Source organism: Odontesthes bonariensis, chromosome 11 (genome assembly GCF_027942865.1).
Source record: "Odontesthes bonariensis isolate fOdoBon6 chromosome 11, fOdoBon6.hap1, whole genome shotgun sequence".
NCBI classification, from domain to species: Eukaryota; Metazoa; Chordata; class Actinopteri; order Atheriniformes; family Atherinopsidae; genus Odontesthes; species Odontesthes bonariensis.
This window is the reverse complement of record NC_134516.1, coordinates 22,342,971-22,370,284: the sequence shown is the minus strand read 5'-3', so window position 1 is coordinate 22,370,284 and position 27,314 is coordinate 22,342,971. Positions and strand designations below refer to the sequence as shown.

At 45.8% G+C, this 27,314-nt stretch overlaps 2 protein-coding genes across 2 annotated transcripts; both read right to left on the bottom strand.

Annotated features, from left to right (window-relative positions):
- Positions 1-220: 220 nt before the first annotated feature.
- On the bottom strand, positions 221-6,891 carry adamts1 (ADAM metallopeptidase with thrombospondin type 1 motif, 1). Its single transcript, XM_075477908.1, has 8 exons — positions 5,933-6,891; positions 4,888-5,228; positions 4,635-4,767; positions 4,074-4,531; positions 3,755-3,941; positions 3,385-3,563; positions 2,963-3,138; positions 221-2,854 (listed from the first exon to the last, which is right to left on the bottom strand). Exons 1-8 carry the CDS (start codon positions 6,492-6,494, stop codon positions 2,113-2,115), a joined length of 2,778 nt encoding a protein of 925 aa, XP_075334023.1. The 5' UTR covers positions 6,495-6,891; the 3' UTR covers positions 221-2,112.
- A 2,768-nt stretch (positions 6,892-9,659) lies between these two features.
- adamts5 (ADAM metallopeptidase with thrombospondin type 1 motif, 5 (aggrecanase-2)) lies at positions 9,660-25,010 on the bottom strand. The gene is made up of 8 exons (XM_075477907.1): positions 23,681-25,010; positions 17,121-17,253; positions 16,453-16,620; positions 15,510-15,793; positions 14,153-14,336; positions 13,884-14,059; positions 13,629-13,804; positions 9,660-13,403 (listed from the first exon to the last, which is right to left on the bottom strand). Exons 1-8 carry the CDS (start codon positions 24,779-24,781, stop codon positions 12,722-12,724), a joined length of 2,904 nt encoding a protein of 967 aa, XP_075334022.1. The 5' UTR covers positions 24,782-25,010; the 3' UTR covers positions 9,660-12,721.
- Positions 25,011-27,314: the final 2,304 nt, after the last annotated feature.

The following is a 27,314-nucleotide window of genomic DNA, read 5'->3' as shown; positions in this document are numbered from 1 at the left end:
GAATCTAAAATAGCACCTTGCTTTGATTAGAGCCATTTTTGCTTGCGCAACAGTCTGGTTCATTCAGACTGACGTCAATATATTACGTTTATTTACGGCTCAAATTCCGTTTCACTTCAAAAGTGTAAAGATGAAACAATGACGACATCGATCCGACACAACGGCAAAGGATTCTCTTGAACTTCATCTTTATTTAAGTCAAATTCATTTTCATGGTGCCAAAATGCTACGTTGTATCCATCAGCGGTAATTTTAATTTCAGGCTAAGAGGTATAGTTTCACAGTGCATTCAATAAATCATATGAAACACATTACACAACCTACATATAACAGCTAACATTGTTGGTTTAAAATAGGTGTCTCTAAAAGGTTAATAAGGATCCAGCAGCGCGCCGTGGCCCTCCTGTGGTCTAATCTGACCAGAATTGGTCTGAAATGATTAAAGACCTTGTACAGAACAAATTGTATGAAAATACCATCTAGTGGACGGTGCCTCATTTACACAGAAATCCCTCTCCATTTCCAGAGAGTTGCTAAACACTCCCCCCTAGAGGTCACCAGGATCTATGGGACTACAGGATTCTCCATAGATTGTGTGGGTTTACATGGATCTTTTTTATTATTATCATTATATCTATGGAGTCCAAAGGGCAGGGGCCCACTGCACCTGCAGAACCCCATGATATAGATTCCACAAATGTATCATAAAAGTGATTATGTATGCTTTGTTACATTACTGGGGCATTTTCTACCAGTCACCCCCAGGATAAGATGTGAATTGACGTTTGGTTTAGGTCGAATTAAAGCCATCTTAGTGATGACGTTTCATGAGAATATTTTGGCCTTTTCTCTGTATTTCAAGGAACTGTGTGAAAGGTTCAGGTGAGAGTGAGGTTGAGCATTCAGATGTGTGTATATTGCATCTAAGGGTGAAATAACTTTTTATTCCACTGCAGGTCAGAGCACTCCCAACTTCCAAAAAGACAAACCACTTTGGAGACATCAGCTGCACAAGTCAATGTGATGCTTTATTCATGAACCTAGGACCATATATATATATAACACTGTATATAAATACTCTATATATTCTACTTCCTTCTGTAATCTCAATACAAAATAATATTAAAAAAAGCCACATGATTATATTTAACAGGCTGTACAAAAATAAATAAAACTTGGATATTCTGTACAAAAGGAAAAAAGAGAACACATGAAAAAAAAAGCCTTCGCAGAAGGCAGGAGAGACTTACTTATGAAGTAGTAGCAGGAGACAAGTCCCTCTTTAGGTCTCCACACAGGCACACACATGTACACACACACACGCTCACACACTCCTCTTTGGTCTTTGAAGAGTTCCCTCATTAAAGGCTGTGTTGATGAGGGCAAGATATGGCTAAAAGACAAAGTACTGAGGCATTTTGAGAAACTGGTTTGATACAATGTGCCGCTGGCAGAACAAAAAAAAAAAACTAAACAAACAAACAAAGATGAAGTGCTTAAGGTTTGTGATAAATAAACGTGGACTGAAGTTTGAACATAAACACTATGAGCTATCTTATTTTCCATACCTGATGGGGTGAGCAAGTAAATCGTGAGCTATCCTCTTACATTTGTTTCTTTATATACTCTGCAGTAACCTCCCCCACCCTAAATCTTACTGGTCTGTCCAGCCCAGCTTGGACAAACATATACATGCATAAAAAAATTGACACACAAACAAAACAGTCTCACTTTCACAAACAAGTATGACATTAGCATGGTAAGCAGCATGCTCTTTTAAGGGAAATCAGGAATGTTTGTGTTTTCCCCTCATGGAACGCCAGATGTGCCACTGCTGACAGACAGGTGTAGAGCTGTACCCAGTCTTTGTTGACGCAACCAGGTGGCAGCGCCGCTGTTGTTCAGCATTTGATCCCAGAATCGGTGGAGGGAATGGGTAAAATATTGGAAGTTACAGTCACAATCATTGTGGACTCATCTGTAGCTCTCCAGCTTTAGACGTAAACATTTACCGGACATTTTAAACTGTCTGTGTAAAAACGCAGGGAGTGATGATCAGAGTTTTTGATCTGAAAGCTGGGACAACAGGAGGTCAGATTGTAGATGCAGTCCTTAGCAGGCACTCTGATTGCATAGTTCCAGCAGAGGTCGTGGCCGGTCTTTGGGGTCACAGCTGTCATGGGTTAACGTGCGCCCGTCAGACCCGATGCAGCGCAGTTGACGCTTTCGGAAGCCCCGGCCGCAGGTCTTTGAGCATAGTGACCATTCTCCCAGAAGCCAGGAGGGGCAGGGCTGGGAGGAGCATGACCGCGAGGCCAAGGGACGAAGTTCCTCAGGGCAGTCTGTAGATGGATGTCCTTGGGGGTCCAGACACACAACCTCTCTTTCTTGCATGCCTCCACCACAGGTCTGAGAACATGGACCCCACTCCCTCAGGGTCCACTCAGCTCCTCCCACCTCCCGGATGGCATTGATTGACTGGCGGCGGCCTCCGTTGTTGTTGGAGGATGAAGCAGTGTTGCTGGGCCGAGGGGCAAAGTAGCTGTACTTGACCCGAGGCCTTGGGGCCTCCCCTACAGACAGTACCTGGATGGTAAGGGGCTCGGGGAGCGGTGCGAAGCTCCGGAGGCGCTCCAGGGTGGCGGAGGAGCCGCTGTATCTCAACAGTGCCCCTCGCAAAGCAATGTCCGTCTCCATGGTCATCAGTTTGTAATCGCCATTCAACAGATACGTTCCATCCTGGCGACGCACTGCCAAATAGCTGTTGTCGTGACGACTATTGCCTGGAGCACGCTGTTTGATGTCCAGGTGGGTGGAACCAGCAGGGATAGTTACAACATCCTGATAACCAGGCCTGAAAAAAAGAAAAACGGACTAATTTAGATATCAAAATACTTTTAGACATGCATGCAATCCAGCTCTGAGAATAAATTTATGACTTTTTGGCCTGTTTGATATTTACCTGGCACGCTCCAGAGAGCCTGACACTTTCTTACAGCTAGATCCATCTCCACCACACACGCCGCACTTATCAAAGCGCCGGTTGGAGCCAATGACACGATCACAGCCAGCCTTGACACACTGGCCTTGTACACAAACTGAGGTGGAATCTGGGCTGCAGGGCGTTCCATCAGCCACCTGGGATCAGAAAAAAACACAAAATTGGAACTTCAGAGTTTTGCCGTATATGACTGTTATGTAAAAGCTTTGAGTCAAATGGTAAAAACCCTTTCCTCTGCAATTCTTTTTCCCCTCAAGGAAATTACAATGATACTCAATAGCAAGTCTACACAGGTATGAGGACTGTTATGAGATGAGCTAAGACCCGGAAAACGTATCATTCCAAAGTAGAGCGGCAACAGTTATGCAGCATTATCAACTCACCTTAGATTTGAGGACAAAGAAGTATCCAGTCCCCTTGGCCCGGCACACCAGCTTGCAGCGGTCTTTGGGTGAAACTCCAGCATACTTGGGAACCCACTCGACGCCTTCGCCCGAACCCAGCGATACTTGAGCTGACATGTCATTGTGGGCCAGACACTGTTCCTCACGGAATGACAGGCCTGAGAAAGAGAAAAAGAGAGGTCAGAGTTCCTGCAAGGACAAGACTGCAACCATCACACCAGTGCATCTAAAAAAATGACTTTGACATTCAAGCTAAAAAGACTAAAGTGAGTGGTGCCAAATTGAAACACAGAGTTTAGGAACATTTGTTGAATTTAAGTACTTCGATGTGATGACAAAAATCTCTTACCGTTGGTATCAGGACAGGCTTCTGTGTTGCAGGAGCGATATTGGATCCTTTTGCCCTCACAGTACTTGCCTCCATTCTTTGGCAAAGGGTTGTCACATGCACGGAAGGAGTACTGAACTCCTCCACCGCAGGTCCGAGAGCAGTCCCCCCAGGGACCCCAAACACCCCAACCACCATTAACGGGAGTCTGAAAACAACAGAGACAAACACGTTACAACTTCAGAGCAGGCCAGAGGCTGAAAGTTCAAACGCTCATTGATCTAACAACAGGAAAAGTTGAGTCTTTTAAAGTGGGAAAGCATTGAGTCTAAATCCCTACCTGATGTTTGGCAGCCTGACTCTTTGTGAGACAATGTCCAGCCAAGCAGTAGCTCTCATGCCCGCACGATGTCCCATCAGCCCAGGGGAAGTTCTTGGTCTGGCAAACCAGCAAACCGTTGGATGTGGTCACAGTACACCAGAGAGCTGCGCACAAGGTGCTCAGGTCTTTACAGTGCTGGGACTCTTCACCAAATGTCAGACGACACTGATGGTCGGCGTCGTAGACCGTCCCCGGCAGGGGCTCAGGGAGCAGCTGAGGCTTGACTGGCTTATCCAGCAGGCACTGGCCGTGGCCATTATCCAGGAAGCTGGTGATCATGAGGGCAGAGCAGGGAGACCACGGCTGCTGCTGGTCAAGATTAGATAGGGTGGACGCCATCATGTGGGAGCCCCAGTGGGCACCGTTGACCTCAGAACACAGTTGGGCATCATCATGAGGCATGTTGAAGACGTGGCCTGGAGAGGAGATATTAGAAATTTTATGAAAAGTCCTTTTCACACTTCTACTGTTAGTGTGCAAGTAATTATATACATTTTGAAATCTTTATAACACTCTTACCCAGTTCATGTGCCACAGTAAATGCTGCCTGCAGTCCATCATCCTCAATAATTGAGCAGCTTCTGTCAGGGTCGCACACTGTGCCAACATCTGCCATGCCTAAAGTGTCACAGGAGTGGGCTCCACACAAATCCTAATGAGGAACATCGAGAGTAAAATGAGCATGTGAGCACTCCCTATCACTATGTCTCCCCTTCTTTCTCTGCCACTGTCCCATTTTCTGTCTTAACACATGACTTGCACTACAACTCACCTTCCTGGTGAAGAGCACTGCTGTGTCGTAGTGCTCTGGGTGGCGGTCACTTGGTGGGTTGTGCTGGCGCTGCCACTGACAGAAGTTGCGAAGGGTCATGGCAGCGTTAGATGACACCTGGGGGCCCCGCTCTTCCTCGTACACCACCAGCAGCTTCACCACAGCCAGATTGATGGAGTTGTGGATGCTGGGGTGGCGGTAGAGGCGGGATGCCACTGCCATGATGGTCAGAAGGTAAGATTTGAGCCCTGCGCCGTGGAACTCAGCCATGGACTGGTCAGCCACCACCAAGATCTCCAGGTAGCGAGGGGTGGAAACAAAGCGCCTGGTCCTGTGATGGGCTGGAGAGATAGAAAGAGGTTAGACAAAGTCATGTAGTTTATATCATGTGTCAGTAACAACTACAGCACTGCAACTTTAAAAACTTAAAAACTTTTTTTTATAAATTTTGGAACAGCTGAAATATTAAAAGTCTATGCAGCACTGTTCTAACAGCATTCCCCCCCTTTTTTTTTTGCAACCAATAAAGAGCTCCGGATGTGCCTTGAGCAGCTTGGCTGCCGTGACTCAGCGTCACACCACCGGCGGCTCCTCCTTCTCAGGGTCCACATTCTCGAAGATGACCTTCTCGGGTGGAAAAACTATGCGAGTGGGAAAGGGCGAAGGCTGAAAATCCTGTCTAGGGAATAAACTCCGTCGGTGCGATTTGTACCAGGAGGCAAGTTTACACGCCTCGGCGCTGCCGGGCTCTGGCTGTCCCCAATCCCTCTGCCCCCCTTCCTCCGCCACTCCCCCTCTTTCCTCTCTCCTTTCCTCCCCTGCCTTTTCTCCTTGACAGCGCTGTCAAAAGTTAGTTGAGCGCTGTGCAACACTAGCACACGAACAATTGCAGCTCCAACAGTTTGGCCAACACACTCGAGTCAGGAAACTTTATAACACAGGTTTGTTATAGCGGCAGAAGATTATAATTGTTTTTTGGCATTCTACAGTGTATTTTAGCTCTAATAAAGATGAGTAATAGTGTGTAAAATGCGCGCAGTGTTACCTGTCTGGTCTGCGTTAGGGGCTCCGTGACTGGCCTCTTTCTCCAGATTCTTTGGCACCCTTTTCTCGTCCTCGTTGACCCCGCACTTGGCGCTGCCTTTCCCAGGCCAAGTCGCAAAGTCTCTTCGACGAATCCTGTGGACATCCTTGTCGGTGCGCTGGACGGCACTCGATTTTAGGGGCTGAATTTCGTAGTCTTTGTCCTTAAAAATGATTGCGCCACTGATTCCATTGCAGAGGTTGAGCGACACGACTGAGAGGACGTCTCCGTTCACCGTGCCCGAAAAGAAACACCCGCTATCTGGTGCCAGCGTCGGCTCGGACTCGGGAGTGTCCAAAATTTGGAAGACGAACCCGGGCGACATGAAACTGCTGTCGGGCTCGATTCGCAAAAACAACTGCTCTCCAAATACGTCCAACCGGTACAACTTAACCCCCGTCTCCCTCTCCTTCTCCTCCGGGTTTAATCTGACCGGCACCACGGTGCTCTCCTCCCAGGCGCTCTGCTCTGCGCCGACGCACACAGCGGCAATTAAACCAATGGAAACGTGTAAAAACCACATCTTGTAACCGTAAAATCCGACAACTGGAAAAAATTTATTGAGAATAAAGTCTTTACAATGAAGCAAGTAAATCCTCAAAGTGTGTTTCCACTATGAGCTACAAAGCAAAGTTTTTGAACTTCCACAAAACTGTCCCCAAAATTACGCACACGATTACAAATCTAGAAAAAGGGATCAAATCCAGTGCAGAACTCTTTTAAAGTTATGAGCAGGTTTGACTTGTTGCAGAGAAGTCTTCTCATGTAATGAAAATAAAAGCTGGATCTCAGCAGTAAATTCCAACAGGTTGCTCTCTGTTTCTCTCCAAAATCTCAAATTCTTAGTTTCTGGCTCTTGCTTTGAGTTGGGGGGCAGGTCTTTTACTCTGCTGGCCAGTTTGGTCTGTTCTCCGCTCTTGCCTTGCAGTCAGATCAGAGCCGGTCCCTCCTATATATTCCCCTGCCCCGGGACCACCCCTTTCCTGAGGGCTCTTTGATCTGAGAGGGGCCAAATCCCGTGCGCAACGAAAACGCACCAGCGACCTGGAGCGTTGCCATAATAATCAATCATTGTGGAGGATAGGGAGCTTTGGGCAGGGAATGTTTTTTTTTTCTTCACTCTGTGCTTGACACACATAGACAAGGCAACGTATGACGCATTATTACACTGTAGCCTATATAATCAGTTAATATTTATCATATGGAATTGAAGATAATCTCATAAAAATACAAACTAAACCTCTAACTTTAAATAGTGCCCTACTTTCTGATTTCTGGCCGCATAATGTTTATGAAACCTAAGCTTATATCTGTCCAAACTGATGTGACAGGCGGTGTGGCTGATGTGGAGCAGTGTTGTAGTGTAACTAAAGAGGGAAAGGTCGAGAATGGTAACCATATCGTCCTGGACAGGGCTCCAGGAACCGTATTCACCTCCCGAGTGCCAAGCCGGCTGTGGTGCGCCGTGGCCGGGTTCAGCTATTCCTCTCCGCTGGGAGAGGGAGCTGAGAGGGGCCGCTGAGGTCTTAAGGTGGAGCAGCCCTTCCATTGGACTGCGTGTGCGCCCTGCGCAAGGCAGGCGAGAGCCCCCGTCTTCGGGTTTCTTCCCCCGCCCGCATTTAGTGTTCTTCCTCTCAAAAAGGAGGAAGAGTTTACGCTGGAGTTCCATGAAAATAACTGGCAAAAGCAGAGATACTGGTGATGTTGTTTCTACTGCTGCAAAAACACAATAGCCTACACACAAGTGAACATTTTTTAAATATGTTTAAAAAACACAGAAGTTCTTAGAGGACTCAAGAGACTCAATTTTCTCCAAAACCCTTAAACCCCTTGTGTAAAATGATGAAAACTTTCTCAAAACCATAAAGCTCCAGAATAGATATATAATAATCAAACTTAACCTCATGGGTTTATTGGATCAATTTCCTTTTTTACTTACAAAAGCAAACATCATTGATCGCCAAGCGGAAAGATCATTGAAGTCCACCTTAAAAGCATCAATTTAGAAAAAGAGAAAATGCGTAATTTCTGTATTTTCCAGTAGATGGAGGACGTTTCCTAAGGAACGCCAGAAATTTTCCATGACAGCTCACAGGTCTAGTCGACAGGTGGCGCCCTTGCATTACATTTGAAGCGACCGTTAACGCTAGATTTATGAGCAGCTGGCCGCGTGGAGGCAATGTGTGCACGTCCAGTAAAGTAACTGGAGTGGATGGAGAATGATGCAGATCTGGGCTCACAGACACCGGAAGTCGGAAAATGTCTGGTGTTGTATAATGTTGTGGCTTTGCATGTGCACTTAAGAAGAAATACTATTAACCTCTATGGGGACACTCGGGCTCAGCTCAGCTTTCCTCTTTCTGCTGAGGAAAGCATGACTTAGATGGAATCTTTAACATGTCCAAGGAGAAGAGAAAAGGCTTAGGCTTACTTGTAAATACATTTCTTTAAAATGTTGCTTTAAAATTTTTCCTAGGCAAGTTTATGTGAAGTAGTTCTGAGCAATTGGTGTCTTATCTACAGTAGACAGCAGTCAGAGTGCTCTCAGTTTGGAGATTTAGGAAGGAATTCAGACAGGGGAGCTAAGCTATCAACAACTCCCAAGGGGGTCGCAGAAGAGCAAACTTTTCCAATGTGAAACAACTCAAACCTCCGTTTGAGTGAATACTATACAGTACATAGTGAATTTTACACTGCAACACTTTCACATCAGAAATTACTTTGTCACTATTTGTTTGTGGTTTGATTTGTTTTCAGAGAAAATTGCCCGAGTAGCTCTTAGCTTAGCTCCCCTATCAGAAATTCTCCCTGATTTTCCAAATAGAGAGAATTCTGACTGCAGACTACATCGACTACTCATAAGTGCTTCAAACAACCTCACTTGAAACAAATTAAGATGTCCATTTTGGTTCGTAAGAATTATCCCGGAGCGATAAACTCTTTGGTTTCCCAAATTTTCCCATGGTCATCCTTATCCTTTTCTTTTTTTTTTCCCACTCTAAAACTGAAGAAATTTAAAACTTTATTATTACTTTAAATGCTCAGATGAATGTTGCATTCGTTTCCTTGGAACTTTTGGATATCAGTTTATCTTATAGAAGTTTTTTGTCACAAGGTGCCCAAACCTTTGTCGGCAACTTTCAAGTACCCAACAAGCTATGTGAGATATTCTACTTATGTTGTATCATCACGGGACCTGACTTTGGCTTGTAGTTGAATATGTTGGATGGTGGCAATAGTTTCCGTAAGGAATAAGTATTTCTTCCTCTAGTGATTATTTGTGCATCAGTATTTATTGCACGATGTGGTCACCTTTATTCCTCAATATGTTAATCAGCTATTGTCCTGTTTTCTCCACTTGACCTTTACCTTTATATTTCACTCATATCATGTGATGATCGTGACTCATTAGAAACAGCTTGGGCACTAGTGGCCTTTATTTGACAGTTGGTAGACAGGAAAGGGGGCAGGGAGAGTGGGGGAAGACATATAGCAAAGGGCTCCAGGCCAGGACTCAAACCTGAGTCGAAGAACTACAGCCTTCATACATGGGACGCTTGCTCAAACAAGTTAATTAGAACAGTTGGAACACTTCTACGGTGACCAAATTATAAATCGACACCAGGATGAATGTAATGACACAGACACAAAGATCTTTAAATATATAGATTTTATATACATATGTTCATGTGAATGACTAGAAAAGAAAACACTATATTCTTACATAGGAATGATTCAGCACTCATATTCCTAAGTTAAACAGTAATTTGATACAAAATTACTATAATAAATAAAACTCATCTCGTCATTTTTTTTATTCACACATACCAGTTGTACAAACAATAAATTACAAGTTCAGTGCTGCGTTCCTGTCGTTAAGCGAGAGTAGGTTGTGTGTCTGAAACCCTCAGAAGGCTGTGTAAATGCTGGGTAGCTTCACCGTCTTGTGTGTGAACATTTCAATTTAAATATGGTTGAATACTTACAGATATATGAAAGATTTATTCATTGTACAAACACGTCTACATTGAGTCAGTAAATCTGCATGTGCGAGGGGGCGGAGAGAGAAAGAGTGGTACGCCAATCTTTGTCGAGTAGTTTCCGAAAATGCTTTTTCTCTAGCATGGGTGCCAAACGGGTGAGGTCTGCCACACAGGCCAAGTATTTCAACACAATGACAGGAAAGTATCAGTTAGATATGTTATTTACTTTGTTATACCACGAGAGCTGAGGTAATGTCTTCAAGAATATGTTTCATTTTTACACAAATGAAGTTTTATACAAGTATATTGTCTCAAAAAGAAGGTTGTTCTGAGGCAGATGCACACTCTCAATGCACCCTTTAGCAAATCACATGAGTTTGGGTGAAGGATTTTGAAGGGGTTGTTCAATTAGATCAGAGAGCATATTTTCTCTTCTTTATACACAAAGTTATGTCTTTTTTTTTCTTGAAGGAATAATATGACAATACACCTGTTTGCATTGTTGCTCTGAGATTGTCAGTAAGATTGATATCACACTCATATAAGCCCTGAAAACAGCAGCCTGTCAGCTTAGCTCAAGCTAACCAGAAGTGGGAGATTTACAGTAGCCCTGATGTGCAACAAACAGTATCATTAGACGAAAAAACAGAGAAAAGCAACCCCTGGTTTCAGAAAACACATTTCCCTTCACACGTTCTAAAACATCAAAGTTTGCTTTGTTTGTGACATGTTTTAACGTCTGAAATGTCAAAATGTTCAGAAATGTTTTCTGAAAACATCTTTCCATCTTTTCTTTTTGTTGGTTTTCGTTGGTTGTTGTGTTTTGTCTCATGTGTTTCTGTTCCTGCACCTCAGAGCCAGCGCACGAGTTGGGGTCAGTTTTCTTTACTTTTGTGAAAAGCACATAAAAAAAAATTGAACGTCCGGCGCCAGTTAAGACAGAGCCCAGTCAGCTTCCTGCTAATCTAATCAAACTGTGTGAGCATTTAACAGACAGAGGAAAGCAAGTAAGAAGATTAAAAAAACACTTCTCAAAACCTGGCCCATCACCCCAAACTGTATGTAAAAAGTTTTGTTTTGTTGTATGATCAAAGCTTTAAAAATGCTCCAAAAAGCTGTTGCAATATCATCCCTGATTCAGAGGATCTATTTCTGGTGCAGTTAAAGTTCTTGTTTCTATCTAAATATAAAAATAAAATGATTTGCAAATAGAGGATGTAAAACAAGTAAAAGAGCAAAGAAAGAGTTGAATTGCAAGAAGGACAGTAAAGACTGCATCTCTCTTGCTGTCGTTGCGAGTATCCAGGGCACACATTGTCATACATAGCGTTGTGTCCTTAAGAGATTAACAAACAGATTTTAACCAGCACACACTCACACACATAAAAAAAAAACTCCCAGCACCAGCAAATGATTGATAAAAGTGGAATTGAGAATGAAGACACATGTTTTAAGCATGTACAACCTGTACACGCCCAGGTACTTGAATGTGTTAGCATATAACATATAACTGGCACACAACACAGGCGTACAACTCAAGCATTTCCCCAAACCTGCGAGTCAAATTTATGCTCCGCAAATTTTAAGGAGTGTCATGGTTCGGTTTCTTTCCCATCGCACGGTGCCGTTTTTTACACCGCACAAATGATTATCAAAGAACCCGTGTCTTAGGAAAACCTTCTTCCCAATCAGTTTCTGAGAAGAGCCGGAACACGAGCGGAGACAAGAACCTAATCGCTTACACACTGGAAGTTGGAGCGACTCATTTGCCCCCAGAGTAACTGAGAGACCCCATTACCTCTTGGTCATCAACTCACTTTTCCTTGCATTCTCAGCTGGAGACTGTAGTTGTTCGAATCATAATGCTTAGCATCCGGGTAAATAATTTAGGATCAAACTCTTCTTCTTCCTCGTGGTTTTCGGTTCAGTACATCAAAGATTCTTATTGTCTGGGAAATGCGTGGTCTTGACCTAGGGCCATCATACGTATGCAGATACTTCCAGCCACATATCCTAAAGGGAAGAACACTGATTGGCTATCAGAAGATAGGAGACCACCATTTAATTTAATGGACTTCACTGGAAGAGGCCTTACTTAGTAATGGCTAAAAAGATGGTTACGAAGATTACCGATGATCCAGCGAGTCAGTGTTCTCCAGCATACTTTCAGCATATCTTATGATCAAAGATACAGAACCTGAAAGTCCAGGGTCATGACTGATAGCATGAGGGCTCTGGAACAGGGCTGCCGTTAGAGCAGAAATGACCAACGTGGAGTGCTTCCCGTTGTCGGGGCTCTCATCTCGGACACATTCATGACAAAAGACAAAAGAAGTGTGAGTTGAGTGACAACGTGAGGAAGCATAAAAAGACACGCATGCCATTACAGGACAACCCTCACAAAGCCTCCAGGGTTTGGAGGCTTCAGTAAGGACAATCAGTTATTGTCCATGTGGAAATTACATGCAACGCAAATCATTAGCTATGCCAGGGTGACACTTCTCTGCACTGCTCGTGCTCTGCATAGCGACTATGATTCAAGGTCATTCCTCTGGCATACATATAGTCATGTACATCCATGCCAGTCTGTCTCTAAATCTCCTTGTGTCTGGTCCTGACTTTATTTGCCAACATTCACAATCCTGTTTAAGGTCCTAAGTCTTAAATTCATTGGTTCATAGTCCTACACCCAGCAGTTTAGACCATTTTAGACCTACAGATTAAAACTTCTTCCTATACAGACTGCTTCTCGTCCTGTCCTGCTGCCTCAACATTTCTTTACCAGACAGTGTTTGAATGCAGAGGGGCGGACGCCCAGCATGCAGCCCTTGGACAGTTTCCCGTCCTGGTCCTTGCACTGCACCGTCCGGCTCTGCCAGCCATTATCACAAGTCCTGGAGCACATCATCCATGGTCCTGTTACCCACTGGGGCCCTGGGTTTGGGGGTGAGGTACTCAGAGCCGAAGGTGGCCCTGGCACCAGAGTAGGGGGAGCAGAGGAAGATGTAGTGGTGCGAGTGGTGGTGGAAGTGATGGTTCTTGTGGTTGTGGATGTCGCCGTGGTGCTCTGGGAAGAGGCCAACTTCAGAACGGATGGCTGCTGTGGAGCTGTCCACCGCGGCATGAAGAAGCTATAACGGACATCCAGGGGCTTTTTGGCGTCTGTAGCTAGAATCTGGACCACTAATGGTTCTTGGAGGGCTGCGGGGCCCATGCTGTGAAGCCACTCGTCCCGCTGGCTCCAGCCGCTGTAGTTAAGCAAAGAACCGTTGAGAGGGATGATGGTCTCTGAGGTGGAGATCATGAACTTGCCATTCAGGAGGTAGTCGCCGTTGGGCCGTCGGAGGGCCAGGTATGCAGTGTAGCGGGTCTGGTCCTTGGCTTTGTGCTGACGAACCTTGATGTGAGTAGAGCCAGCCGGGATCTTCACTACATCAGTGTAGCCTTTGCTATGTGGCAGGAGAAGAAGTAGAGGAGGGGGTCAGATCTGTGCCGGATGTATGATGCTCTTAATCATTACTTGATCTATGTACAGTAATATAGATAACAGAACCATCCAATAGCTGCACCGTCTTTTGGATCTGGCATAACTTGTTTTACCTAAAGATTGAGCTAATTGTAAAAATGTCCATTTCAACACGTTTGTTTTTGCATCAACTGTCTCTCCAACTCACCTCTTCTTTGTGAAGTTTCCCACTACCCGTACACATCCCGTGCTGTCACCTCCACATATCCCACACTTGTCAAACTGGAGCTTGGAGCCAATGATGCCGTCGCAGCCTGTGCGCACACATTTCCCTTTCACACACACCGAACTGCTGTGAGGACGACAGTCCGTCCCGTCTGCCACCTGAAAACAGAAAGCATCATCTTTAATCGTCCTCCTTTTCAACAAACACAGCTCCCCCTTTGACGCACGCCTTACTCACTCTCTGGGAAAACACCACATAGTAGCCTGTTCCTTTAGCTCTGCAAGTTAACTTGCACACATCTTTAGGGAGAACTCCAGCGTACTTTGGCACCCACTCCACAAAAGTCTTCACCCCTTTAGGATCTGTCTGAGGACCGTTGCGCACATCGCACTGCTCCTGGCGGAAACTCTTATCTGCAGAGAAGTTCCATTGAGAGAAGTTTGAGCTGAAACACATTGTATTTGTTAATCTTATTATGACAATAATGTCATTATTCTCACACTCACTTGATGCCGGGCATGGAGTGACGTAACAGGATCGATAGATGGCTCTCTTGCCCGTGCAGTAGCGCCCGTTGTTCCTTGGTGGCGGGTTGTTGCACAAACGCTGGGCAAACTGCACGCCTCCTCCACAAGTTCTGGAGCATGGACCCCAAGGACCCCAAGAACTCCAGCTGCCGTGGTTGGATGCCTGAGAGAGGGAGCACAGGAGCGTAGAGCCGAGAAAGGGGTGGTGTAGATGAAAGCCGATATCAGCGTTGTTGAAAATGACAGAAGAAGAAAGATCAGAGGGAAGAAAATAAAGAGGAAAAAAATTAAGGAGATGAGAGAGAACAATTAGTGCTTATCAGACATGTTGGAAGTTGGAATGGCCGCAAGCCAAACCACGTGTTGTAGGAAAATGCCCTTCAGAGACAGATCTGTGAACAAGAAAAATGTGATATTCATTGGAGTGTGGAAAAAAAAGACACTCGTCATGTGATAATAACTGAAGTCTGATTGTAGCCACTCAGTAGGCCTAAAGCTCACGTGGCTCCCCTGCGGAACAGCCTGAATGAAATACTTTAGGTAGCAAACTTATTTTTGTGTTTTTCCAACCACTGGTATATGACTCATAAGTGATAAAACTGACTGCATAAGTAGTGTTTAACATTTTTACGAGACAAAGTTGATTTGCTTTAATCCTCAAATTCTGCAAGCTCTCTTTGGACACAGCTTTTCCATTTACTTCCACTCACAAGTCTTTATTGTACTTAAACCACTTCTTTCCACCGATTCCTCTTAATCTGCAATCACACTGAAAGAAATATGTAGAGTAAAGACTCTGAAGTCTAAAATGGATGGGGGGATGGGGTTTAATGTTGGAATAAGGGGTACCGAGTAAGGCAGAGAAAAGGAGGCCAGGCAGAACTTGGGCCGGATCCACACAAGCAGTCCGCTGCCAAGGAGCGAGTTAGGCTCATCAAACGTCATGTGACATACAAACATGGAGAAAACATTCTTTCCTTTTTTTTTCTTTTCCATCCTTTTTTACTTTTAATGTCTTTTCCTCCCCTGATACGCAAAAAGTTTGGAGAGCCAGCCAAGAACAGATATGGTCCCTTAACTCCTTCAAGACGAACCTAAATTAGATGTGTATGAATGAAGCTTCGGGAACTCACAGCGCAGTCAGTAGCATAAATAAAGCAGGCCACACAATGAAGCCACATAAAGGATCTCTCTCTTAAAAGCATCTCTGTGTACTGAATGATACGATTATTCTGTTTTCTACGCAGATCTTTGTCAAACAAATCTAGAAATGGTCTCTTCCCCATCTCAATGTCCCCTGTGTTTCTCACATTCTGGTGACATCCACCCCTCTTACCGAGTAGTGCTTCTTGCGGGTCTTGTCCACGCATTTTCCCTGCAGGCAGATGCGTCCTTTCCCGCAGGGCGTTCCCTCCACCGACGGCAGCTTCTTGGTCAGACACACCATCTGTCCCTGGCGTATCACGGCGCACCAAAGCCGAGAGCATACATCCATGCCCGGGCAGACGGTGTACTCGGGGCCAAAGGCCAGGCGACACTGACGGACGGCGTCGTAGCTTTGTCCCGGGAGTTCTTCTGGGCCAAGAAGGGGCAGGCGAGGAGAGTCGAGGAGACATTCGGCTGGAATGGAGCATAAAAGAAAAAGAAGACAATTTTAAAGACATTAAATGCATTCAGAATTTTAATGTAAGGGTCAAGGATAGATTTAAATGCTTACATGTTCAGTCTTGCATGTGTTTCGTAGGGACGTTTTTGAGGAAAGAAAGAAAACCTGGACTACAAACAACATGTTTCAGGTTGTTCAGGAGCAGCACCATCTGTCGTAGAGAGAACAACTCCCTTTGGTGTACTCTTTGAGCTTCGTAACTTTGCAGATATTTTATGAAATAAAAAAGGCAACGCTGTAGAGAATGGGAGAAGTCCAACAGCAGAATGTAGCCTGGGTGAGCTTTTGTTTAATAAAAGTGCAGGGTGAGCAGCAGCAGCTGATATTGTCAAGACTGAAATGATGTTGTTGGTACATGAATTACGCCAAAAGGCATGGAACTGCTGAGAAAAATGTCAACAGTAGTGCTTTATAGCTGTCATGACTGATACTGCTTGATGAAACTGGAGCACAAAGCATGACTTGGCTTTGGCTGCTCTGTAGCTTCATTATTAAAAGAAGTGAAAAGGATTGTGAATAATATGAATGGATCTTCCCCTCGCAGGTAGAACTTGTCCATTCTGTATTTGTGTCCTAGTGCTTTTCATTGTTATAAATTTTCATCCACACTCACCATTGCCGTCGTCAAAGAAGTCAGTGATGGTTGCTGAGGTGCAGCGGCTCCATGGTTTGGAGGCGTCGATGGAGGTGAGAATAGAGGACATGAGGCGCTTGTCGCTGTTCACCCCAAAGCGCTCCTCGCAGAACTTGGAGTCGTCGTGGGACAGGCCGAGCAGGTGACCTGAGGCACAGGGAAACAGGTGATGTAAAGGATGGAGGACACATGGAGAAAATTATAGAGCAAGTAGTCAACTGAGCACTGAGAGAAAGGTTTGAATCCGAATGTAAATCGGAATATTTTAGTCTGTTATTTCTTTTTAATCAGATGAACACTTCATAAGTTGTTTTTTTTTAAAGCTGGTGTTGACAACTGTGTGTAGAAAGATGGGGGAAAAACAAAAAACAAATCTATTTTAAGATGAGTTCAGACACTACAAAATATGGAAACCTTGAACGGCCTGAAAACTTTCTGTCAGCGCAGCACAGAATGTCAGCAATGTGAGAAATGACCAGACTTGTCTCGGAATACGCACATGCAGGAAAAATGAGCAAAGAAAACATACCGAGGGCTCAGGTTATGAGGTGAATGATGTGATATTAATCCATGAGAGAGGTGTGCTGACAGATGTGCGTGCCCTGGAGTGATTGTGTTGTTTTATATACGGGTGCATCCATGCCTACCTATCTCATGTGCGACAGTAAACGCGGCGTGAAGCCCGTCATCCTCGATGACAGCGCAGCTTCTCTCAGGGGTGCAGATGGTGCCGACGTCTGCCATGCCCAGGGTGTCGCAGGAGTGGTGGCCACAGAGGTCCTGCAGAAAGGCAACACAGCATGTTTAAATCAACATCTACATAAAAAGCGCGAAAAAACCATCAGTGTCGGGACTTTTCTAAACTGTTTTCAAAGTGTGTTGCCAGATAATCGTCAGTATATCAGCTGTGCGTTCAAATGCGAAACTAAATGCTGATTAAAAACTTGACTTTCCACAAACGGGTCATTGTTCCCTTCATGCTCTCAGCTGTTCAGGTCATTAAGTGCAACACCTAAGATTAAAGCTGCATCTGCCACCTTTTTCTTTTTTATCAACATGTTTTTAATCAGAATCATTGGGGGCTGATGCTGTTGTGAGGGAAATCTTTCAGTCTGCCTTTCAGCGAGAACACAGCATCGATCCGTCTTTTCATTCCCACACATGTCCATGTAGACGAGGCCTCGGGCTGCACAGTCGGGCCCCTCTGAGAGCACAGATCAATCAGCTAATCGTACCGTCACATCAGTGCACATGTTCCTGCACATGAGCCATTGCGAGTGCTCGTACACACACTGCAACAGGCTCCAATGTACATTCAGCCCACAGTTGAGCAGCGGCGTCAAGAGACAGACGTCCATGCATGTGCGCTTGAGATTGTAGACACACACACATCCCAGGGAAAGGATGAATCGTCATGTTAAGTGGTGCTGACAGGCCTGCTGGGTCGTGTGAGAGGCTCTGTGGGGAGGGTGTTTACCCGTTCCGGGCCGATCGCGTTGGAACAAACTCCCTTGTGTGTGCACTCACACAGATGATTGACTGGGTGGAACCATCTCACACACACATAAACACACACACCCACACACAAACACACACAGATAACTACATCTTAGTAGCTATAAAATGCTTGCAAATACAAACTGTATAGGAATCAGGACATACACATACACTTTACTGGACACGCACAAAACACATGAATCAACTGTAAAGGAAGACTGTGCGTGCTTTTGCCAGCTGACTGCCGGATACGCACGGAGCAAACAAAGGCCGATTCTGACTGCATGGATGGCCACCGAGAGCCAAACAGAGCTGAAGTTTCTCTCTACTCGTCTGTGAGCAGACAAGCACAAAAACTGTAGAGGGAAGCCCTTTTTAATCTTTCTATTTTCTCTGTTTCCCCTTTCCAACACTGTTTCACTCCTCTTTACAACTCACTCGGTATCATTTATTTATTCATTCATCTCCTCCCAGGCTCTTGTACGAGAGCTGTTTTTGTTTCCCCATGTCATGTATGCACAGCTTTTACTGATACAGCACAATGTAACAGGAAACATGGGTAAAATTTGGGGATCTCTAGTTGAATTGTTACAGATTAATAATACCTGAAAGAACCCCAAAACTCACATCTACTTGTTTACTTCTCCCGTCTGCCAAGTCTCCGCAGAGAGTTGCTTTCATCCAAAGGCCTTGAAAGAGCAAAGATGGAGATGGAAGGAGGGAAACAAAAATAAGTTCAGAATCAGCCTCCTGGGGGAAAGGATGGGGTAGTGCCGGAAATTAAAGAGAAGAACTGAGAGAACAAGGGGTTACAGTAATATTGGCAGAAACAACAGGAGAACAGGTGGCAAGCTGGCTGCAAAGGTCAGGAGACGATCAGAGCTGTGCTTATGTGTGTGAGAGGTACAAGACCACTTGAAACTTAAGCCAACTCTGGTATTAAACAAACAGAGAGCCAGACGCAGACACACACATACACAGAAGTCCCTCATGCCCAAAGTGGGTAGCTCACTCCGTGAGATCCCCCGAAAGCCGATGAAAAGCAACCATTGATGAGACGGGTAGCCACCAATGATGATGAGAGACAACACAGACCTGCGTGTATTCCTTTATTGTCCCTTAGGAAAAAAGGCTAATTGTTGCGCTCTACAGCTGAAACATCAATCTTTCATCCACCGCTTTCATCCAGACTAACATAGTTATGGACTCTAAACTTTTCAGGGAGAAACATTATCAGGCAATTTGTCCTCCCAGTTTTATGACCCACCAAACTGTGCTTCGAGTTCAATGTAACATACAAAAGCAGCTAAACTTATGATTTTATATCAATATTTAAACCATGCAGCACCCACACCGCTTTGTTAGCATGTTGTAGACTCCTGGAGCACATCCAAAATCACTAAAAAAACACGTTTGTGACACAATCTTTTCCCTATAACAGTTATGCCATTGCAAATCCTTTTAAAGGTGACTCAAATTTTCCAATAATGGAAACTAGGTCTGACCCAAATGTTTCTAAGCTTTGACCATTGCCATGCCACTAGCAGTCAAATAAGCAGTGTACTCATACGCTTGGTTTATGGATCGACTAGTGAAAAATTCTACTCATTCTTTATCAGGCCATCATTACTCTCCTCTAACATAACCAGCACTGACACACAATGATGGTAGCAAATGACCAAAACTTTAAATACTCGCTGGTAATTCTCAATGAGGATTAACCACAGAAGGGAAGTCATCTCTATGTATTTCATAACAGTTCGGTAAAGAAGAGGGATTTTCAAAAAGCCGTCGACAGGTGACGGGACGAGCCTAACATTTTGTCTAACACAAGCAAACTTCAACTAATCAGTTCAATGAAGCGCTTTCAATGGAAGCAAATGATAAAATCAAACTCTTTTGGAGAGCAAAGACTTGTTTGAGTCACTGAGTGTTGTTCTGTACTCGTTTCAATGACAAAACACTCCCCAGTTCAGATGCTGCAGAAGCACTAACCTCCTCAGGATCTGCTGGTGTTGACTGCTGTCACATCTGAAGTTCATCCACAGCTGCCAGTTCAGTTTAGTAAATGGTAAGAACACCCATGCTTTTTTATCAGAAACTGATAAGTTGAATTCTGGCAAGATGGACGCTCCCTAGAAACATAACACCAATGCTTTGATGCTCCAAAAACAGTATTCGAGATAGGATGTCATGTTCCATGCTGTTCGAAGAAATGTTATTTTTCTCTGAATGAGCACATGAACCAGCCAAAGGTCTGCGTTCAAAAGGTGCTTTTGACCATGACTGCAAACAGTAGTGGGCTTTAAAGTCACCCATGCATCTCAGTGTGAAGAGTCAGTGTTGTTACAGGACAGACCGAGTTCTCTGGCCAGTTGCATAAAGTCGACAGACAAGGGGCCGAAGTCGAGGGTTTGGGATGCAGGAGCTGTCTGCAGGTTGTCAACATATGCCAGACGAAGTAAAGGACGTGTGAAATATCAAGAGCATTTAAAACAAACAGTGGGACTGACTGTGATGGGGGCGAGGGCTGGGAAATGTACACTTTAATGTATAGACACAGAGGAGAGGGTAAATGACATACAGTAACTATGTAGACAAAACAGATCACAGGTACAGGCTGTGTCTTCATCAACATGTTACTTTCTATGACATTTCTCCCCATTTCCTCATTCATCAGGCCATGCCTTCCAGTCCTTTGGTCATAAAAACTATTTGGCTTCATTCCTTGTTTTCTGGTTTCTCTCTCTGATCTAACCTCTACTATACGACTGTAACAAATAAAGCTGAATGTGAACTCCATCCTTTCGGTACATTTCCAAATGATTTGAGTCAAATGACAGTCCTGTAACATCAACTTGTGCACAAAAGATCAGCCCTTAAATCAGCTTGTATCCTAAAACCTAACTATGTGTAAAGTAAATGAAAAAGAAAATGTGTAGCTAAGTGAAGACACGCACGTACGTCAGTATCTCCACAACTCTGGCCGACTTATAGTGGCGCTTTGTCTGCTGTCCGAGCTCAAAACAACACAACCATGCGTAACATTCAATGTTCCCACATGCACAGATACACACTCAGAAGTGCCCCGAGTCCCCTCAATGCGCCCGTTGTTTTGTTCCGGTGCTGGCATGTGAGGAACTGGGTGACACTGCCACACGGGTCAGCTCACAGCGAGTACGGGGTGTTGGTGTAATTGGACCCAGCCACAAAGAGGCGAGCTCCCTCCAACTCTGTGCCCTTGTGCACTCCCATGTGGGAACAATGGGACGGTCTGACTCAACGCTCATGATGAGATTTACTTCAGCGCACTACAAAAATTGGGATCCACTTCAAAGTTGCTTCAAATACTTTGCTGAAAGAAGAGCTATTTTTAGATGTAAACTACTATCCAATTATTTTACACCTCTGACATTCAGAGGCAGCCAAATCTTCACCATTTCCATTTAGGCTGCAAGTTATTTTCCAGAGAAAACTGTTAACACATTCTCATGCTTTATGTACGCCAAGCTTGTTTTTTTTCCAGCTCAAAATGCAGCAAAGTAGGAGCCAAATTCTGTTATTTCCTTACTGGCTCTCTGTCAGTGGAAACAGTAAGGCCTGCATTCTGTTTGTGCTGCTCTGGACATTTTCTGACTTTTTCTGACAGCCACTCACAAAATGATTAGTGGCGAAATGTGAGAGTGGGATTATCGTAAAGAATGGGAGGCCAATGAACATAGTTTCATGACAACAGCATCTTTACTTACATCTTTGTGGAACCTGTTTCGGTAATACGGATGGACAAGAAACCCTCAAGAAAGACAATCTCACAGGAATGCGGCTTTTCAAAATAAACCCCTGGAGCTGCTACCTTAGTTCTGCCTGTCAAAATGGTCAACAAAGTGGCACAAAAGAATCCTGATAATGACCTTTAATAGCCAAAGAGTTCAAAGGTTGAAGGGAGGTGATGGTTTGAGATCACGACCCCAAAGCTTAACTTAGTGGTTCTTCTGCATGATTTAGGCGTCTATAGGCTAATTTTCTTTCCTGTAGAAGGTCCAGAAGCAGGTTTATTTATAATGCAAACACTGAGACAGTTGAGATACAAATTCAGTGTTTACTGATATGCTACTACGAAGCTAACATGTGCCATTCATGGGCACATTACTCTATGGCTTATAGATTTTGGCCACCTTCTAAAACACTTTAATTTGGTGCTGTCCAAAACTGAGCCCTACTAGATTATTCACACCAATGGAACAACTGGGTGGATGTGCAACACAAAGGTAAGCATGAGTATTTTCAAAAGATCCAAGCTGCAGCAGTAAGAAGGAGAAAAATCATGGTACACTGCCCGTCATGTTTTACAAGGGCTTCCTGTCTCTTTTGAATCTTTCTCGGTATCTGGACTCCTGTTTCCATGCCCGCCTGACCCTTCCCAACCCAGCCAAAACCAAACATCCGAGGATTTCACTCCTCTTCGCCGAAGCTCTTTCACTAACACTCCTGCAGGTGTAGTGGCAATAGGGGTTACTAGGAGCCACAAGGTGTTTGGCACACAGCAGCTGTGCCACATGGCCAGCGTGCTGACCTCAGGTATGCACTACCGGTGGCCTTGCCAACTATGCTCAAGTGCGGGAGATCCGTGGTAATACCACTTCTGCGTGCTTTTTTGGCCAAGCCATGACAAGACCTTGCATGACTTAAGCACTCTGCAGTCCAAGGCAAAGCTGGAGTTAACCACCATGAAGCCACACCCAAGGAGGTAAAGAAATGCAAGCAGATCTGCTGCTGCCCTGTGGCTTTGGACCTGGCAGTTATAGAGGAGGGAGTGAGGAGAGGGAGGGGAGAGAAAGGGATGGTGAAAGAAGCAATGGATGAGTGTGGTCTCAGTAATGGTACAGCTTCTAACAGGGTGGATATTTGTTTTTCTGACAGCTTATACAGGCTATGGACAGTTCCCAGCCCCAGCTGACAGACACTGGAAACATAACAGGGAAAATATGTACAGATTAGACTGATGAGAGAAAGAATAAAAGAGTTGGAAAGCAAGACTGTGATGTCTCCCAAATGAAATGCAGTTTCAGGGGAGTTATGGAGATATTTCTGCAACGCAACCAGCAGCTGATTGGAAATCTCCTGCCCTGAGAAGAATGTGCGTGCATGGCGGCGAGCACGCGCGAGAGATCACACATACTCCAAGGCTGTCAAGGGACTGGGAGGGGGAGGCTGGAGACAGAGGAGCCTGCCTAGAAAATCACCAGGCACAGGAAATGGTTATTTTAAAAGGCTGTTTCATTGATGCCGCGCCACATTACGCACGTATACACACACGCACATATATGAAGAAGATTAAAGAAAAACATTTTTTTTTTTTTAGGTGAACATAAGCAGGTTGTGCAAGCTACACTTCTGATCAGCTGTAATTCAAGTGGGAAGTGCTGACAAGAGACATTACATGTGCCATGTAAGCTTTTTCATTCATGCGTGTTTATTCGTGTTCCGTGGCTCCAACAAAGCGCTTAGTAACAGTGAACCAACTGCCACCGCGTGCACCACCGAAACAAAAACAGTTTCGTCACTTCACTACCTTGGCATCACACCAGTGCTGAAAGCTGCATATCTCTCCCCTGCGTGAGAGGACAGGCTGAGCCGGCGCCTCCGCGAGTGTGCGAGGTGCATAGAGTGGACAGGTGGAGGCGCGTAAAGCGAGGGGGTGTTTGTTTACCTGCCTGGTGAAGAGGATGGCCGCGTCGTGGTGATGTTGGTGGTCGTCATCCAGAGGGTTTTGCTGGTTCTGCCACTTACAGAAGCTTTTCAGGGTCGCCGCCGCGTTCTTGGACACCTCCAGCCCCTTCTCCTTCTCGGTGACCGTTGTCACCTTCACCACGGAGATCCGGATGGGGTTCTCGATGCTGGCATGGCCGTACAGTTTAGAGGCGATGGAGGCCAGTGTGAGCAGGTAGTGGTTCAAGTCCTTGCCGTATTTCTTGGTCATGGTATCGTCCGCCACCAAGAGCAGCTCCACATGCCTGGCGCGGGACACTGACCTCTTGCGCCGCGCGCCCGGATCCAGAGCTGCGGCTTTGGCGAGCCGGCTCCACCATCTCCGCCCGCGGGAGTCGTGGTCATCCTCCGTAGCGAGTGCCTCCCTGTCCCGTTTCCCCTTCCCACGAACTCTGTTCCGCTTTTTCCCCAGAGCATCTCTGCGTCCTCTACGCCCGTCGTGCGTCCCGCAGCTCTCGCGCCCTTCACTCAGTGCCTCGAAGCTGAAACTTTCGCGCGTGAACGCGTGGAGCGCGCTCTCCGCGTCCTTGTCCTGGAGGGCGCGCACGTCCTGCTCGTGTCCCTTTGCCCTAATGATAGGCGTGATGGTGTAGCGTGACTGGTTCACGGCGAAGAAGCCCTCGAGACCCCCTCCGCAGAGATTGAAGACTGCCAGTGACTCCGGGTTGGAGTTCACCGTCCCGCGGTACGCGCACTCCCGCTGCACAAGCGCTGGGCTCTGCCCCATCATAGCGAGCACATACTGTGGGCTGAAGTGATGCGACAGCACCGACTCATCCCGCTCCATGTCCAGCTGAAAGCGGCTCCCATCCAGGTACACAAGGTAGCCAACCTTCCCTCCTCCGTGGTAAATCCGGTCAATGGTCCGCACCACTCCGTCTGTCATCCGGGCAGGTGTAAGAAGCGACCCGCTTGCAGGTGGAAGATAGAAACCCTGGAAAGTAGACACCCCGGTTACGAGCTCCAACTCCACGACGCAGAGCAGCAGCTGCAGCCGACATAAGAGCATACCCCCGTTCAGAGCACCAAGGAGCCACACCATTGTTCATTCCAACACGAAAAACATTTATGTATCCGCTAAAACAGCCTCGGAGCGGCCGAACAGACAACTTTGAGTGTTTGTCCCTCCAAAATGCGCATCCTCCCGGTGTCCAGATCCCCCATGCAAAAACACACAGCAGTAACCAACAGGCGAGAAAACAAAACCATTGAGTAAAAATGGGAAAGGAAAAGAGCAGCAGAGCGGAGCTGTGTGCAGCCTGGAGAGCACTGAGCTGAACTTGGAGAACAAAAACAAAGTTTGCTCTTAATAGGACCCGGAGAGAAAAAGTCCTGCCCCCTTTGCGCTCCATCACCACTCCTCCATCCCCCTCTTCTCTGTCTCTCCCTCTCTTCCTCAAATCAGAGTTAAGTGCTGGAGGAGAGAAACCTGAACAATGCTGTCACTGAAGTGTCTCCCTTTGCCTCGTCAAAGGAAAGGGGGATGCTGGTACCGTTCACGTGCCATTTCTGGTTCATAATTCAGATAACCAACCCTTCATGTCCTCACCACTTCCAGCAAAGGTTTTTAAATGCTCCCAGGACCAACTTGAGAATGTCTCTATTAAACACCAGCATGTTATTTTTACACTTTCATCACTTTACCTTCTTTAATAATTGACAGGTAAAAGTAGTGCAACAGGGTTTGACCAGAGAGTTTCAGAAAACTAGAGAGGAATAGATCATTTATGGCCATTCCTGAATAACTCTGGGAGTTCAGTGTTCCCATGTGAGACGTTTAATGGTGTGGGTGTGAGAACATGGGGAGGAGATGGAGGAAATCTGTGAGTGTGCATACAGTAGGTGCTGCACTGCTCCGGTCAGGTAGAGAAAGTAAAGAAAATGTGTGTGTGCGCGTCTCGAACTACCCTGGGAACTGTCGTGATTATTTATTGTGCCTTCAGGGAAGTGTGTGTCGGTGCCAATGGGATGTCATGCTTGTGTGCTAAGAGGGATTTAACCACGCAGAACTTTGCTTGTAGTTGAAGTCATCATGTCTCACTCATAGACAAACACAGACAAGCTCTCAGAAGGCGGCCGACAGCTGAGGAGAGGAGCGCTCTGAAAAAAAAGTCCTCAAAGTTCCTGTTCAGTTGCTGAGTCACCCAACTGCTTTTTACCTCTGCAGACCATTCAGGAGTTTTCAGTGTGTCTGCATGCCAAGAGGTGGATGCCCCCCCACCCCCCCCCCCCCCCCTCCCTGCAGAACTTGAGACCAGATATTATGTTTCCACTCGGCAGTGCCGAACGGCTCTCCTAAAGCTCCTAATCCAAAAGCCTTTGGATGAGTGAGCAGGCAGTATGGATGCAGCAGGGAGTGGAGGAGTGAGAGTGGGCGTGCGGTGGAAGCGCAGTCAGAAAAGGGAACACGGTGTGCTGCCGCCAAAAGCCTCGGTACCTCCGTCAAATCCCGCCGTGGTAGGATCCACACGACACATCCCACACCGAGGAGACACTCCATAGAAATTGGGATTTTTTTTTTGCGGGAAAATCCTAATGAGTGATATAAATTTGGTGAAAGTGGGAGGAGTTTCATGGAGGAGGGTACTTCAGCTCACGGCCTCTCAAAATCCTTGCAGCGGCCCTGCTGCACCTGAAGACAGACGCTGCTACATGGTGGCTCCAGTATCAAGCTGAACTGTGTGTCCATATCACCCTTCTGTTATGCAATGCATCTCCCACCCCCCACTAACCGTCTCCTTTTTCCTTCCCATCTCTCCAACCCCCCCACAGACTGCTGCCGACTTCTTCTCCTTTACACCTAACTGTCAAGTGTATCGCATGAAGGAGGACGCCCATACAGACGGGCAAAACAGAACAGATGGTTGTGAAGACATCTCGAACCTGAAATATGAGAGCGGAAGCTGTGTTTTTCTTACGAGCACGCGACATGACGCTCAGACATTTTAAATAATAACGAGACAGACTTCTGGTGAGAAGTGCTGCAGCTGCAAACTAGTGGCAGCCAGCCTGAGCAGAAATTGACTTTCCGCAGCATCTTTTCAAAGCAACAGCTAACGGACACAACACACAGAGAGGCGCACGCTTTGGCTCCCCTACAACGACTTCCTCTCCCTCCCTCTTCCTCACTCATCTTTGAATCACACACACTCAGCTCATTGGATAATTTTTAATCCCCATCCTCTGAAATCAAGATGTATGCCAAAGCAACCATATGGACATAAACTGCTCCCCCCGTTACACAAATTACACAGTAGCCCGGATCACACGCGTAAAGCAGGCTGCTTTACAGTATTGCAAACCAAAACAAGTTGTGTACGTGTGTGTGAACCACGCGTGCCGAGCCACGTGCGCGGGGACCAGCCCACTTCCTATGGCAGTTGAGTAGAGGGAATCCAATACGATTAATTGACAAGACGAGTCATTTATGTAACCAGCCGCCAAGGGCCCTCCTCCTCTCCCTTCGTCTCCATGACACCCTCTCCTCCTCTTTCTCCATCCTGTCATGGATGTTAAAACCACTAATTCCCATCAGGGTGAGAATGCGTCACATGAAGAGAACGGCAATCGGCACG